Source organism: Oncorhynchus mykiss, chromosome 18 (genome assembly GCF_057628025.1).
Source record: "Oncorhynchus mykiss isolate SJ-2025 chromosome 18, ASM5762802v1, whole genome shotgun sequence".
Classification (NCBI taxonomy): Eukaryota; Metazoa; Chordata; class Actinopteri; order Salmoniformes; family Salmonidae; genus Oncorhynchus; species Oncorhynchus mykiss.
This window is the reverse complement of record NC_143039.1, coordinates 10,045,133-10,057,740: the sequence shown is the minus strand read 5'-3', so window position 1 is coordinate 10,057,740 and position 12,608 is coordinate 10,045,133. Positions and strand designations below refer to the sequence as shown.

General features: G+C 44.9%; 1 protein-coding gene across 1 annotated transcript in view; it reads right to left on the bottom strand.

Annotated features, from left to right (window-relative positions):
- Positions 1-12,608, bottom strand: part of diaph3 (diaphanous related formin 3) — a 711,417-nt gene that overhangs the window by 566,303 nt on the left and 132,506 nt on the right. Inside the window, exon 5 of the mRNA XM_090206735.1 lies at positions 9,355-9,485. Coding sequence (XP_090062861.1) covers positions 9,355-9,485 — 131 coding nt within the window. The remainder of the gene's footprint in view (positions 1-9,354; positions 9,486-12,608) is intronic.

The window sequence follows — 12,608 nt, the reverse complement described above, 5'->3', positions numbered from 1 at the left end:
GGATATCTAATATATTTTAAAGGGATATCTATATCTTTTAAAGGGATATCTATACCTATTAAAGGAATATCTATTAAAGGGATATCTATATATTTTAAAGGGATATCTATATCTATTAAAGGGATATCTATATCTATTAAAGGGATATCTAATATATTTTAAAGGGATATCTATATCTGTTAAAGGGATATCTATATCTATTAAAGGGATATCTATATCTTTTAAAGGGATATCTATATCTATTAAAGGGATATCTAATATATTTTAAAGGGATATCTATATCTATTAAAGGGATATCTATATCTGTTAAAGGGATATCTATATCTATTAAAGGGATATCTATATCTTTTAAAGGGATATCTATATCTGTTAAAGGGATATCTAATATATTTTAAAGGGATATCTATATCTTTTAAAGGGATATCTATATCTTTTAAAGGGATATCTATATCTTTTAAAGGGATATCTAATATATTTTAAAGGAATATATTTTAAAGGGATATCTCATATATTTTAAAGGGATATCTATATCTATTAAAGGGATATCTCATATATTTTAAAGGGATATCTATATCTATTAAAGGGATATCTATATCTTTTAAAGGGATATCTATATCTGTTAAAGGGATATCTAATATATTTTAAAGGAATATATTTTAAAGGGATATCTCATATATTTTAAAGGGATATCTATATCTATTAAAGGGATATCTATATATATTAAAGGGATATCTCTATCTTTTAAAGGGATATCTATATCTATTAAAGGGATATCTATATATATTAAAGGGATATCTATATCTTTTAAAGGGATATCTATATCTTTTAAAGGGATATCTATATCTGTTAAAGGGATATCTATATCTGTTAAAGGGATATCTATATCTGTTAAAGGGATATCTATATCTATTAAAGGGATATCTATATCTATTAAAGGGATATCTATATCTTTTAAAGGGATATCTATATCTATTAAAGGGATATCTATATCTTTTAAAGGAATATCTATTAAAGGGATATCTATATATTTTAAAGGGATATCTATATCTATTAAAGGGATATCTATATCTATTAAAGGGATATCTATATCTATTAAAGGGATATCTCATATATTTTAAAGGGATATCTATATCTATTAAAGGGATATCTATATCTATTAAAGGGATATCTATATCTATTAAAGGGATATCTATATATTTTAAAGGGATATCTATATCTATTAAAGGGATATCTATATCTATTAAAGGGATATCTATATCTTTTAAAGGAATATCGTGGTAACAGGTCAGAACCCTACAGTGTGGTAACAGGTCAGAACCCTACAGTGTGGTAACAGGTCAGAACCCTACAGTGTGGTAACAGGTCAGAACCCTACAGTGTGGTAACAGGTTAGAACCCTACAGTGTGGTAACAGGTTAGAACCCTACAGTGTGGTAACAGGTTAGAACCCTATACAGAGCTGGATATCTATATCTTTTAAAGGGATATCTATATCTATTAAAGGGATATCTATATATATTAAAGGGATATCTATATATATTAAAGGGATATCTATATATTTTAAAGGGATATCTATATCTTTTAAAGGGATATCTATATCTATTAAAGGGATATCTATATATATTAAAGGGATATCTATATATTTTAAAGGGATATCTATATCTATTAAAGGGATATCTATATCTTTTAAAGGGATATCTATATCTATTAAAGGGATATCTATATATATTAAAGGGATATCTATATATTTTAAAGGGATATCTATATCTATTAAAGGGATATCTATATCTATTAAAGGGATATCTATATATTTTAAAGGGATATCTATATCTATTAAAGGGATATCTATATCTTTTAAAGGGATATCTATATCTTTTAAAGGGATATCTATATCTATTAAAGGGATATCTAATATCTTTTAAAGGGATATCTATATATTTTAAAGGGATATCTATTAAAGGGATATCTATATATTTTAAAGGGATATCTAATATCTTTTAAAGGGATATCTATATCTATTAAAGGGATATCTATTAAAGGGATATCTATATCTATTAAAGGGATATCTATATCTTTTAAAGGGATATCTATATCTTTTAAAGGGATATCTATATCTTTTAAAGGGATATCTATATCTTTTAAAGGGATATCTATATATTTTAAAGGGATATCTATATATTTTAAAGGGATATCTATTAAAGGGATATCTATATATTTTAAAGGGATATCTATATATTTTAAAGGGATTATATATTTTAAAGGGATATCTATATATTTTAAAGGGATATCTATTAAAGGGATATCTATATCTTTTAAAGGGATATCTAAAATCTTTTAAAGGGAAGGATCTGCCATAGCAGAAAGGGTGTTTGTTTCAGTACAGCCTGAGCAAACAGCAAGGACAAATCTTACTGTAGACAAATGTGAAAATAACAAAATAACATCTCATGTTATTAGCATAACCAGCGAATAGTAGAGCAATATTCTAACAACCAAACCAATCATAAGAGGCCGGTTGGGTTGAAAGAGGAAGTCGAATTTCAGATTGGACCTCGTGTGTGTAACTGACTAATAAAGAGATCTTCACTTTAAAGAAGAGGACCACTGGAATCTTGTCCGTCCCGTTCCGTGCGACGCCACGGATGAATAAAAATAAAGTTTAAATAATTGGATTACTTTTCATCAAGTGTCCTTTAGGCTAAAGAGGTATAAAAAAAACACAGATCTGTGTCTGAATAATAATCAGTGAGTGACGCAGTATAAGAAGACCAGGAGTCCCAAATGGCAGCCTATGCGCTATATAGGGAATAGGGTTCCGGTCTAAAGTAGTGCACTATATAGGGAATAGGGTTCTATAGGGTTCCGGTCTAAAGTAGTGCACTATATAGGGAATAGGGTTCTATAGGGCTCTGGTCTAAAGTAGTGCGTTATGTAGGGAATAGGGTTCCGGTCTAAAGTAGTGCGCTATGTAGGGAATAGGGTTCCATAGGGCTCTGGTCTAAAGTAGTGCACTATATAGGGAATAGGGTTCTATAGGGCTCTGGTCTAAAGTAGTGCGCTATATAGGGAATAGGGTTCCATAGGGCTCTGGTCTAAAGTAGTGCGCTATGTAGGGAATAGGGTTCTATAGTGCTCTGGTCTAAAGTAGTGCACTATATAGGGAATAGGGTTCTATAGGGCTCTGGTCTAAAGTAGTGCACTATATAGGGAATAGGGTTCTATAGGGCTCTGGTCTAAAGTAGTGCACTATATAGGGGATAGGATGCCGTTTGGGATGCGGAGGGGGGGACTGGAAGGGACACGGTGTTGGATGATTGCCACTGTCTGCCGATGCGGACGGAACAGAGTCCTCTCCCGCCTTTCCATCCATTAACTAATGGAATTCATGACATTTTACAAATTTCGCCAATGAAGACTACAGACACGGCGAAAACTGTTTTACAATCCTCCTACCGTCTCTCTCGCCCCCCCAACCCCTCCATCTCTCGCCTTTTCTAGAAGTTGATGTTTAAGGTCCATAATAGACAACAGTCTTTAATAAATTGAAAACGTAGTGAACGACATGTGTTGGAATCAAATTTAACTGGGGGGGGGTAATAGGTTTATGAGCACGAAAACTCAATCCTAGACTGAAGAGACACCTTGGTAGAGCAGCACAGGAAAACCTCAGGAGCACAACGATGTGTATTGCAATCAAACTCTCTCTCTCTCTCTCTCTAAAACTTTTTAAATGAGTAGATTTTCCTACGGTCACTCAGCTACAGTACGTCCACTTTTGAATAGAAAATGTAACTGTTTTTTAGATTAGTAAAGAAATAGACTTTAGATTACTATTAAAGAAGCATTGTGAGCCTCATAGTCTAGATCAGAAGGAGACCTAAAAATCGTGCCTACAGCGTGGTAACAGGTTAGAACCCTACAGTCTGGTAACAGGTCAGAACCCTACAGTCTGGTAACAGGTCAGAACCCTACAGTCTGGTAACAGGTCAGAACTCTACAGTCTGGTAACAGGTCAGAACCCTACAGTGTGGTAACAGGTTAGAACCCTACAGTCTGGTAACAGGTCAGAACCCTACAGTCTGGTAACAGGTCAGAACCCTACAGTCTGGTAACAGGTTAGAACCCTACAGTGTGGTAACAGGTCAGAACCCTACAGTGTGGTAACAGGTTAGAACCCTACAGTCTGGTAACAGGTTAGAACCCTACCGCGCGGTAACAGGTCAGAACCCTACAGTCTGGTAACAGGTCAGAACCCTACAGTCTGGTAACAGGTTAGAACCCTACAGTGTGGTAACAGGTCAGAACCCTACCGCGTGGTAACAGGTCAGAACCCTACCGCGCGGTAACAGGTCAGAACCCTACAGTGTGGTAACAGGTTAGAACCCTACAGTGTGGTAACAGGTTAGAACCATACAGTCTGGTAACAGCTTAGAACCCTACCGCGTGGTAACAGGTCAGAACCCTACAGCGTGGTAACAGGTTAGAACCCTACAGTGTGGTAACAGGTTAGAACCCTACAGTGTGGTAACAGGTTAGAACCCTACCGCGTGGTAACAGGTCAGAACCCTACAGCATGGTAACAGGTTAGAACCCTACAGTGTGGTAACAGGTTAGAACCCTACAGTGTGGTAACAGGTCAGAACCCTACAGCGTGGTAACAGGTCAGAACCCTACAGCGTGGTAACAGGTCAGAACCCTACAGTGTGGTAACAGGTTAGAACCCTACAGTGTGGTAACAGGTTAGAACCCTACAGTGTGGTAACAGGTTAGAACCCTACAGTGTGGTAACAGGTCAGAACCCTACAGTGTGGTAACAGGTCAGAACTCTACCGCGCGGTAACAGGTCAGAACTCTATCGCGCGGTAACAGGTCAGAACCCTACAGCGTGGTAACAGGTCAGAACCCTACAGTGTGGTAACAGGTCAGAACTCGACCGCGCGGTAACAGGTCAGAACCCTACAGCGTGGTAACAGGTTAGAACCCTACAGCGTGGTAACAGGTCAGAACCCTACAGTGTGGTAACAGGTTAGAACCCTACAGTGTGGTAACAGGTTAGAACCCTACAGTCTGGTAACAGGTCAGAACTCTACCGCGCGGTAACAGGTCAGAACTCTACCGCGCGGTAACAGGTCAGAACTCTACCGCGTGGTAACAGGTCAGAACCCTACCGCGCGGTAACAGGTCAGAACCCTACCGCGCGGTAACAGGTCAGAACCCTACCGCGTGGTAACAGGTCAGAACCCTACCGCGCGGTAACAGGTCAGAACCCTACAGTGTGGTAACAGGTTAGAACCCTACAGTGTGGTAACAGGTTAGAACCATACAGTCTGGTAACAGCTTAGAACCCTACCGCGTGGTAACAGGTCAGAACCCTACAGCGTGGTAACAGGTTAGAACCCTACAGTGTGGTAACAGGTTAGAACCCTACAGTGTGGTAACAGGTTAGAACCCTACCGCGTGGTAACAGGTCAGAACCCTACAGCGTGGTAACAGGTTAGAACCCTACAGTGTGGTAAGAGGTTAGAACCCTACAGTGTGGTAACAGGTCAGAACCCTACAGCGTGGTAACAGGTCAGAACCCTACAGCGTGGTAACAGGTCAGAACCCTACAGTGTTGTAAAAGGTTAGAACCCTACAGTGTGGTAACAGGTTAGAACCCTACAGTGTGGTAACAGGTTAGAACCCTACAGTGTGGTAACAGGTCAGAACCCTACAGTGTGGTAACAGGTCAGAACTCTACCGCGCGGTAACAGGTCAGAACCCTACAGCGTGGTAACAGGTCAGAACCCTACAGTGTGGTAACAGGTCAGAACTCTACCGCGCGGTAACAGGTCAGAACCCTACAGCGTGGTAACAGGTTAGAACCCTACAGTGTGGTAACAGGTCAGAACCCTACAGCGTGGTAACAGGTCAGAACCCTACAGCGTGGTAACAGGTCAGAACCCTACAGTGTGGTAACAGGTTAGAACCCTACAGTGTGGTAACAGGTTAGAACCCTACAGTGTGGTAACAGGTTAGAACCCTACAGTGTGGTAACAGGTCAGAACCCTACAGTGTGGTAACAGGTCAGAACTCTACCGCGCGGTAACAGGTCAGAACCCTACAGCGTGGTAACAGGTCAGAACCCTACAGTGTGGTAACAGGTCAGAACTCGACCGCGCGGTAACAGGTCAGAACCCTACAGCGTGGTAACAGGTTAGAACCCTACAGCGTGGTAACAGGTCAGAACCCTACAGTGTGGTAACAGGTTAGAACCCTACAGTGTGGTAACAGGTTAGAACCCTACAGTCTGGTAACAGGTCAGAACTCTACCGCGCGGTAACAGGTCAGAACTCTACCGCGCGGTAACAGGTCAGAACTCTACCGCGTGGTAACAGGTCAGAACCCTACCGCGCGGTAACAGGTCAGAACCCTACCGCGCGGTAACAGGTCAGAACCCTACCGCGTGGTAACAGGTCAGAACCCTACCGCGCGGTAACAGGTCAGAACCCTACAGTGTGGTAACAGGTTAGAACCCTACAGTGTGGTAACAGGTTAGAACCATACAGTCTGGTAACAGCTTAGAACCCTACCGCGTGGTAACAGGTCAGAACCCTACAGCGTGGTAACAGGTTAGAACCCTACAGTGTGGTAACAGGTTAGAACCCTACAGTGTGGTAACAGGTTAGAACCCTACCGCGTGGTAACAGGTCAGAACCCTACAGCGTGGTAACAGGTTAGAACCCTACAGTGTGGTAACAGGTTAGAACCCTACAGTGTGGTAACAGGTCAGAACCCTACAGCGTGGTAACAGGTCAGAACCCTACAGCGTGGTAACAGGTCAGAACCCTACAGTGTGGTAACAGGTTAGAACCCTACAGTGTGGTAACAGGTTAGAACCCTACAGTGTGGTAACAGGTTAGAACCCTACAGTGTGGTAACAGGTCAGAACCCTACAGTGTGGTAACAGGTCAGAACTCTACCGCGCGGTAACAGGTCAGAACCCTACAGCGTGGTAACAGGTCAGAACCCTACAGTGTGGTAACAGGTCAGAACTCGACCGCGCGGTAACAGGTCAGAACCCTACAGCGTGGTAACAGGTTAGAACCCTACAGCGTGGTAACAGGTCAGAACCCTACAGTGTGGTAACAGGTTAGAACCCTACAGTGTGGTAACAGGTTAGAACCCTACAGTCTGGTAACAGGTCAGAACTCTACCGCGCGGTAACAGGTCAGAACTCTACCGCGTGGTAACAGGTCAGAACCCTACCGCGCGGTAACAGGTCGGAACCCTACCGCGCGGTAACAGGTCAGAACCCTACCGCGCGGTAACAGGTCAGAACCCTACCGCGCGGTAACAGGTCAGAACCATTAATGAACCACTGACAGTTACAAAACCCAAGGACTCTGCAAGGAGACACATAAATAATAAAATGTTAAAAAGCCCCAGTTTTTAAAATGCGCGGTGTGATGTGATCAACGTGTATTTTAATATAGTGCTCTAGTCCCCCTCCCACTGCCTGTAGCTCTCCTGCTAGGTGTGCTCTAGTCCCCCTCCCACGACCTGCAGCTCTCCTCCTCTGTGTGCTCTAGTCCCCCTCCCACGGCCTGCAGCTCTCCTCCTCTGTGTGCTCTAGTCCCCCTCCTACTGCCTGCAGCTCTCCTCCTCTGTGTGCTCTAGTCCCCCTCCCACGGCCTGCAGCTCTCCTCCTCTGTGTGCTCTAGTCCCCCTCCCACGGCCTGCAGCTCTCCTCCTCTGTGTGCTCTAGTCCCCCTCCCACGGCCTGCAGCTCTCCTCTGTGTCCTCTAGTCCCCCTTCACGGCCTGCAGCTCTCCTCCTCTGTGTGCTCTAGTCCCCCTCCCACTGCCTGTAGCTCTCCTGCTAGGTGTGCTCTAGTCCCCCTCCCACGACCTGCAGCTCTCCTCCTCTGTGTGCTCTAGTCCCCCTCCCACGGCCTGCAGCTCTCCTCCTCTGTGTGCTCTAGTCCCCCTCCCACGGCCTGCAGCTCTCCTCCTCTGTGTGCTCTAGTCCCCCTCCCACGGCCTGCAGCTCTCCTCCTCTGTGTGCTCTAGTCCCCCTCCCACGGCCTGCAGCTCTCCTCTGTGTCCTCTAGTCCCCCTTCACGGCCTGCAGCTCTCCTCCACTGTGTGCACGGCATTAAAAAAGGTACCAGGAACCTGAAACCAACGGCAATAAACGTGGGGGAAGAAAATACAACATCTTATTTAATTATTCAGAAACGTATTTACGGTTGCTGGGCGGGCTGCGGCGGAGGCCCTCCTGGTGAGAGGTGTGTCATGTTTGTGATACAGGAGCAGCGGGGAGCTCGTCACGATAGGCATCAAACAATTAAAAAAAGACGTAGGGGAGGGAGGGAGGGAGGGAGGGAGGGAGGAGGAGGAGAGCTGGGGAAGTGCTGCTGGAGATGCAATACATATTAATGAGTCCCAGCATGGAGTGTTGCTCTGCTCGGAACCCCGACAACATGGGGGAGGGAGGGAAGGCTGGCGGAGAAGGGGGTAGTTTTATTTTTTTACTTAACTAGACGGCCTACCCCGGGCCAAACCCTCCCCTAAAACCGGACGGCGCCGGGCCGAATTGTGAGCCGACCTGTGGGTCCCTCCGATCACGGCCCGGTTGTGATACAGCCCGGGATCGAACCAGGGTCTGTAGTGACGCCTCTAGCACTGAGATGTAGTGCCTCTCACCGCTGCGCCACTCGGGAGCCCGATGTACAGAGACATATGGTCAACCAAGGACAGGCCTCTAGAGGGGGGGGGGGGGGCATTGAAAGAGGAAAGAAAGTGTGCTATTAGCTAGGAGAAGACCAAGCCTTTTTTAGGAGGGCTACAGTAGTTAAAAAACAAGCTGTGGTTGGAGGACACAGGCCGGTCCAGACCCAGGAAGTACTGAGATCAGGCCTGTCCAGGTCCAGGAAGTACTGAGATCAGGCCGGTCCAGACCAAGGAAGTACTGAGATCAGGCCGGTCCAGACCAAGGAAGTACTGAGATCAGGCCGGTCCAGACCAAGGAAGTACTGAGATCAGGCCGGTCCAGACCAAGGAAGTACTGAGATCAGGCCGGTCCAGACCAAGGAAGTACTGAGATCAGGCCGGCCCAGACCCAGGTAGTACTGAGATCAGGCCGGTCCAGACCAAGGAAGTACTGAGATCAGGCCGGTCCAGACCAAGGAAGTACTGAGATCAGGCCGGTCCAGACCAAGGAAATACTGAGATCAGGCCGGTCCAGACCCAGGTAGTACTGAGATCAGGCCGGTCCAGACCAAGGAAGTACTGAGATCAGGCCGGTCCAGACCCAGCAAGTACTGAGATCAGGCCAGTCCAGACGATGACAGTGTGAGTGTGAGTAACCTACCTGACAGGGTTGCTGGTGAGGGAGACACGGAGAGAGTCCAGACAGGCCATGAGGCGTTCGTCAGTCACCCCTGACTTTAACTCCCCCAGGAACTCCTGAGGGGAAATCTGATGACTGCTACACACACTGCCCTGGGGGGGAGGGAGGAGGGAGGAGGAGGAGAGAGGAGAGGGAGAGGGAGAGGGAGAGGGAGAGGGAGAGGGAGAGGGAGAGGGAGAGGGAGAGGGAGAGGGAGAGGGAGAGGGAGAGGGAGAGGGAGAGGGAGAGGGAGAGGGGAGAGGGAGAGGAGAGGAGGAGAAACACATTAATACAGGAGTTTCAAAGAACACACAGAAAAGGACAAACAGACACAGACAAACCCACACATCTACAAAAAACTACTCAAATTAAACCCACACTTACAAACACCCCAAAAAAACAATTCATACAAAACATGTTTTTTCCTCAACAAATATTGAGCATGACATAATCTCCGTAATGTGTTGACTTAAGGATGGGATCCTTTGTTTCAATGTTCAGCTGAAATGACATACCCAAATCTAACTGCCCATTCGAGAGGAAACAAGTTGAGGTTTAAGGAAATGTGAAACTAATGTAGGAGAATAAAACACATTAGATCTGGTAAAATATATATAATATAATACAATGAAAAAAACATGAGTTTTTTTTTTTAATATCTTTTTAATCATCTTTGAAATGCAAGAGAAAGGCCATAATGTATTATTCCAGCTCCAAGGAGCAATTTAGATTTTGGCCACTAGATGGCAGCAGTGTACGTGCAAAGTTTTGGACTGATACAATGAACCATTGCATTTCTGTTCAAACTTTTGTATCAAGACTGGCCCAATGTGCCTAATTGGTATATGAATAACTTTTTAAGTTCATAACTGTGCTCTATCTCCTCAAACAATAACATGGTATTATTTCACTGTAATAGCTAATGTAAAATGGACAGCGCAGTTAGATTAACAAGAATTGAAGCTTTCTGCCCATATCAGATATGTCTATGTCCTGGGAAATGTTTGTGTTACTTACAACCTCATGCTAATTAGCATTGGACTACGTTAGCTCAACCGATCCTGTAGAGGTTAAATGCCAACGTTAAATATGTTCTCTCTCCAAGCTACAGAAACATAGAGAGATCGTCCCAAATGGAACCCTTTTCCCTACCCAGTGCTCAACTATAGACCGGTCTCTGGTCCACTGGTGTATTATAGATACTATATAGTGAATTGTGGGCCATTAGGGACGCAGGCTAAGAGATCATACATACAACCCTGTGTGTGTATTCCGCATGACAAACAAAAACTACTACTGAAACCCTGTCCTGTTAGCAGTTAACTACTGAAACCCTGTCCTGTTAGCAGTTAACTACTGAAACCCTGTCCTGTTAGCCGCTAACTACTGAAACCCTGTCCTGTTAGCAGTTAACTACTGAAACCCTGTCCTGTTAGCCGCTAACTACTGAAACCCTGTGCTGTTAGCAGTTAAAACTACTGAAACCCTGTCCAGCTAAAACTACTGAAACCCTGTTCAGTTAGCTGTTAGAAACTACTGAAACCCTGTCCAGTTAGCTGTTAGAAACTACTGAAACCCTGTCCAGTTAGCTGTTAGAAACTACTGAAACCCTGTCCAGCTAGCTGTTAGAAACTACTGAAACCCTGTCCAGTTAGCTGTTAGAAACTACTGAAACCCTGTCCAGTTAGCTGTTAGAAACTACTGAAACCCTGTCCAGCTAGCTGTTAGAAACTACTGAAACCCTGTCCAGCTAAAACTACTGAAACCCTGTCCAGTTAGCTGTTAGAAACTACTGAAACCCTGTCCAGCTAGCTGTTAGAAACTACTGGAACCCTGTCCAGCTAAAACTACTGAAACCCTGTCCAGTTAGCTGTTAGAAACTACTGAAACCCTGTCCAGCTAAAACTACTGAAACCCTGTCCAGTTAGCTGTTAGAAACTACTGAAACCCTGTCCAGTTAGCTGTTAAAACTACTGAAACCCTGTCCAGTTAGCTGTTAGAAAACACTGAAACCTTGTCCAGCTAAAACTACTGAAACCCTGTCCAGCTAAAACTACTGAAACCCTGTCCAGTTAGCTGTTAGAAACTACTGAAACCCTGTCCAGTTAGCTGTTAGAAACTACTGAAACCCTGTCCAGCTAAAACTACTGAAACCCTGTCCAGTTAGCTGTTAGAAACTACTGAAACCCTGTCCAGTTAGCTGTTAAAACTACTGAAACCCTGTCCAGTTAGCTGTTAGAAAACACTGAAACCTTGTCCAGCTAAAACTACTGAAACCCTGTCCAGCTAAAACTACTGAAACCCTGTCCAGTTAGCTGTTAGAAACTACTGAAACCCTGTCCAGTTAGCTGTTAGAAACTACTGAAACCCTGTCCAGCTAAAACTACTGAAACCCTGTCCAGTTAGCTGTTAGAAACTACTGAAACCCTGTCCAGTTAGCTGTTAGAAACTACTGAAACCATGTCATTCAGTTAGCAGATGCAAATTGCTGTTGTGTTCAGCAAGAGCTACTGCGTAATTAATACATTAATTTACAAAATGGGCCATTTCATATTGGAACAAAGTGGCAAATCAGTAAGAGTTGGAACAATATCCTCCAGAACAAAAACACTCTGCAAACGTTACAACCATTAGATATTCAGAGAGGAGGGCCACCACTGGTAGGGCCACCACTGGTAGGGAGTAGGGCCACCACTGGTAGGGAGTAGGGCCACCACTGGTAGGGAGTAGGGCCACCACTGGTAGGGAGTAGGGCCACCACTGGTAGGGACTAGGGCCACCACTGGTAGGGAGTAGGGCCACCACTGGTAGGGAGTAGGGCCACCACTGGTAGGGAGTAGGGCCACCACTGGTAGGGACTAGGGCCACCACTGGTAGGGAGTAGGGCCACCACTGGTAGGGAGTAGGGCCACCACTGGTAGGGAGTAGGGCCACCACTGGTAGGGAGTAGGGCCACCACTGGTAGGGAGTAGGGCCACCACTGGTAGGGAGTAGGGTCACCACTGGTAGGGAGTAGGGCCACCACTGGTAGGGAGTAGGGCCACCACTGGTAGGGAGTAGGGCCACCACTGGTAGGGACTAGGGTCACCACTGGTAGGGACTAGGGCCACCACTGGTAGGGCCACCACTGGTAGGGAGTAGGGCCACCACTGGTAGGGAGTAGGGCCACCACTGGTAGGGACTAGGGTCACCACTGGTAGGGACTAGGGCCACCACTGGTAGGGCCACCACTGGTA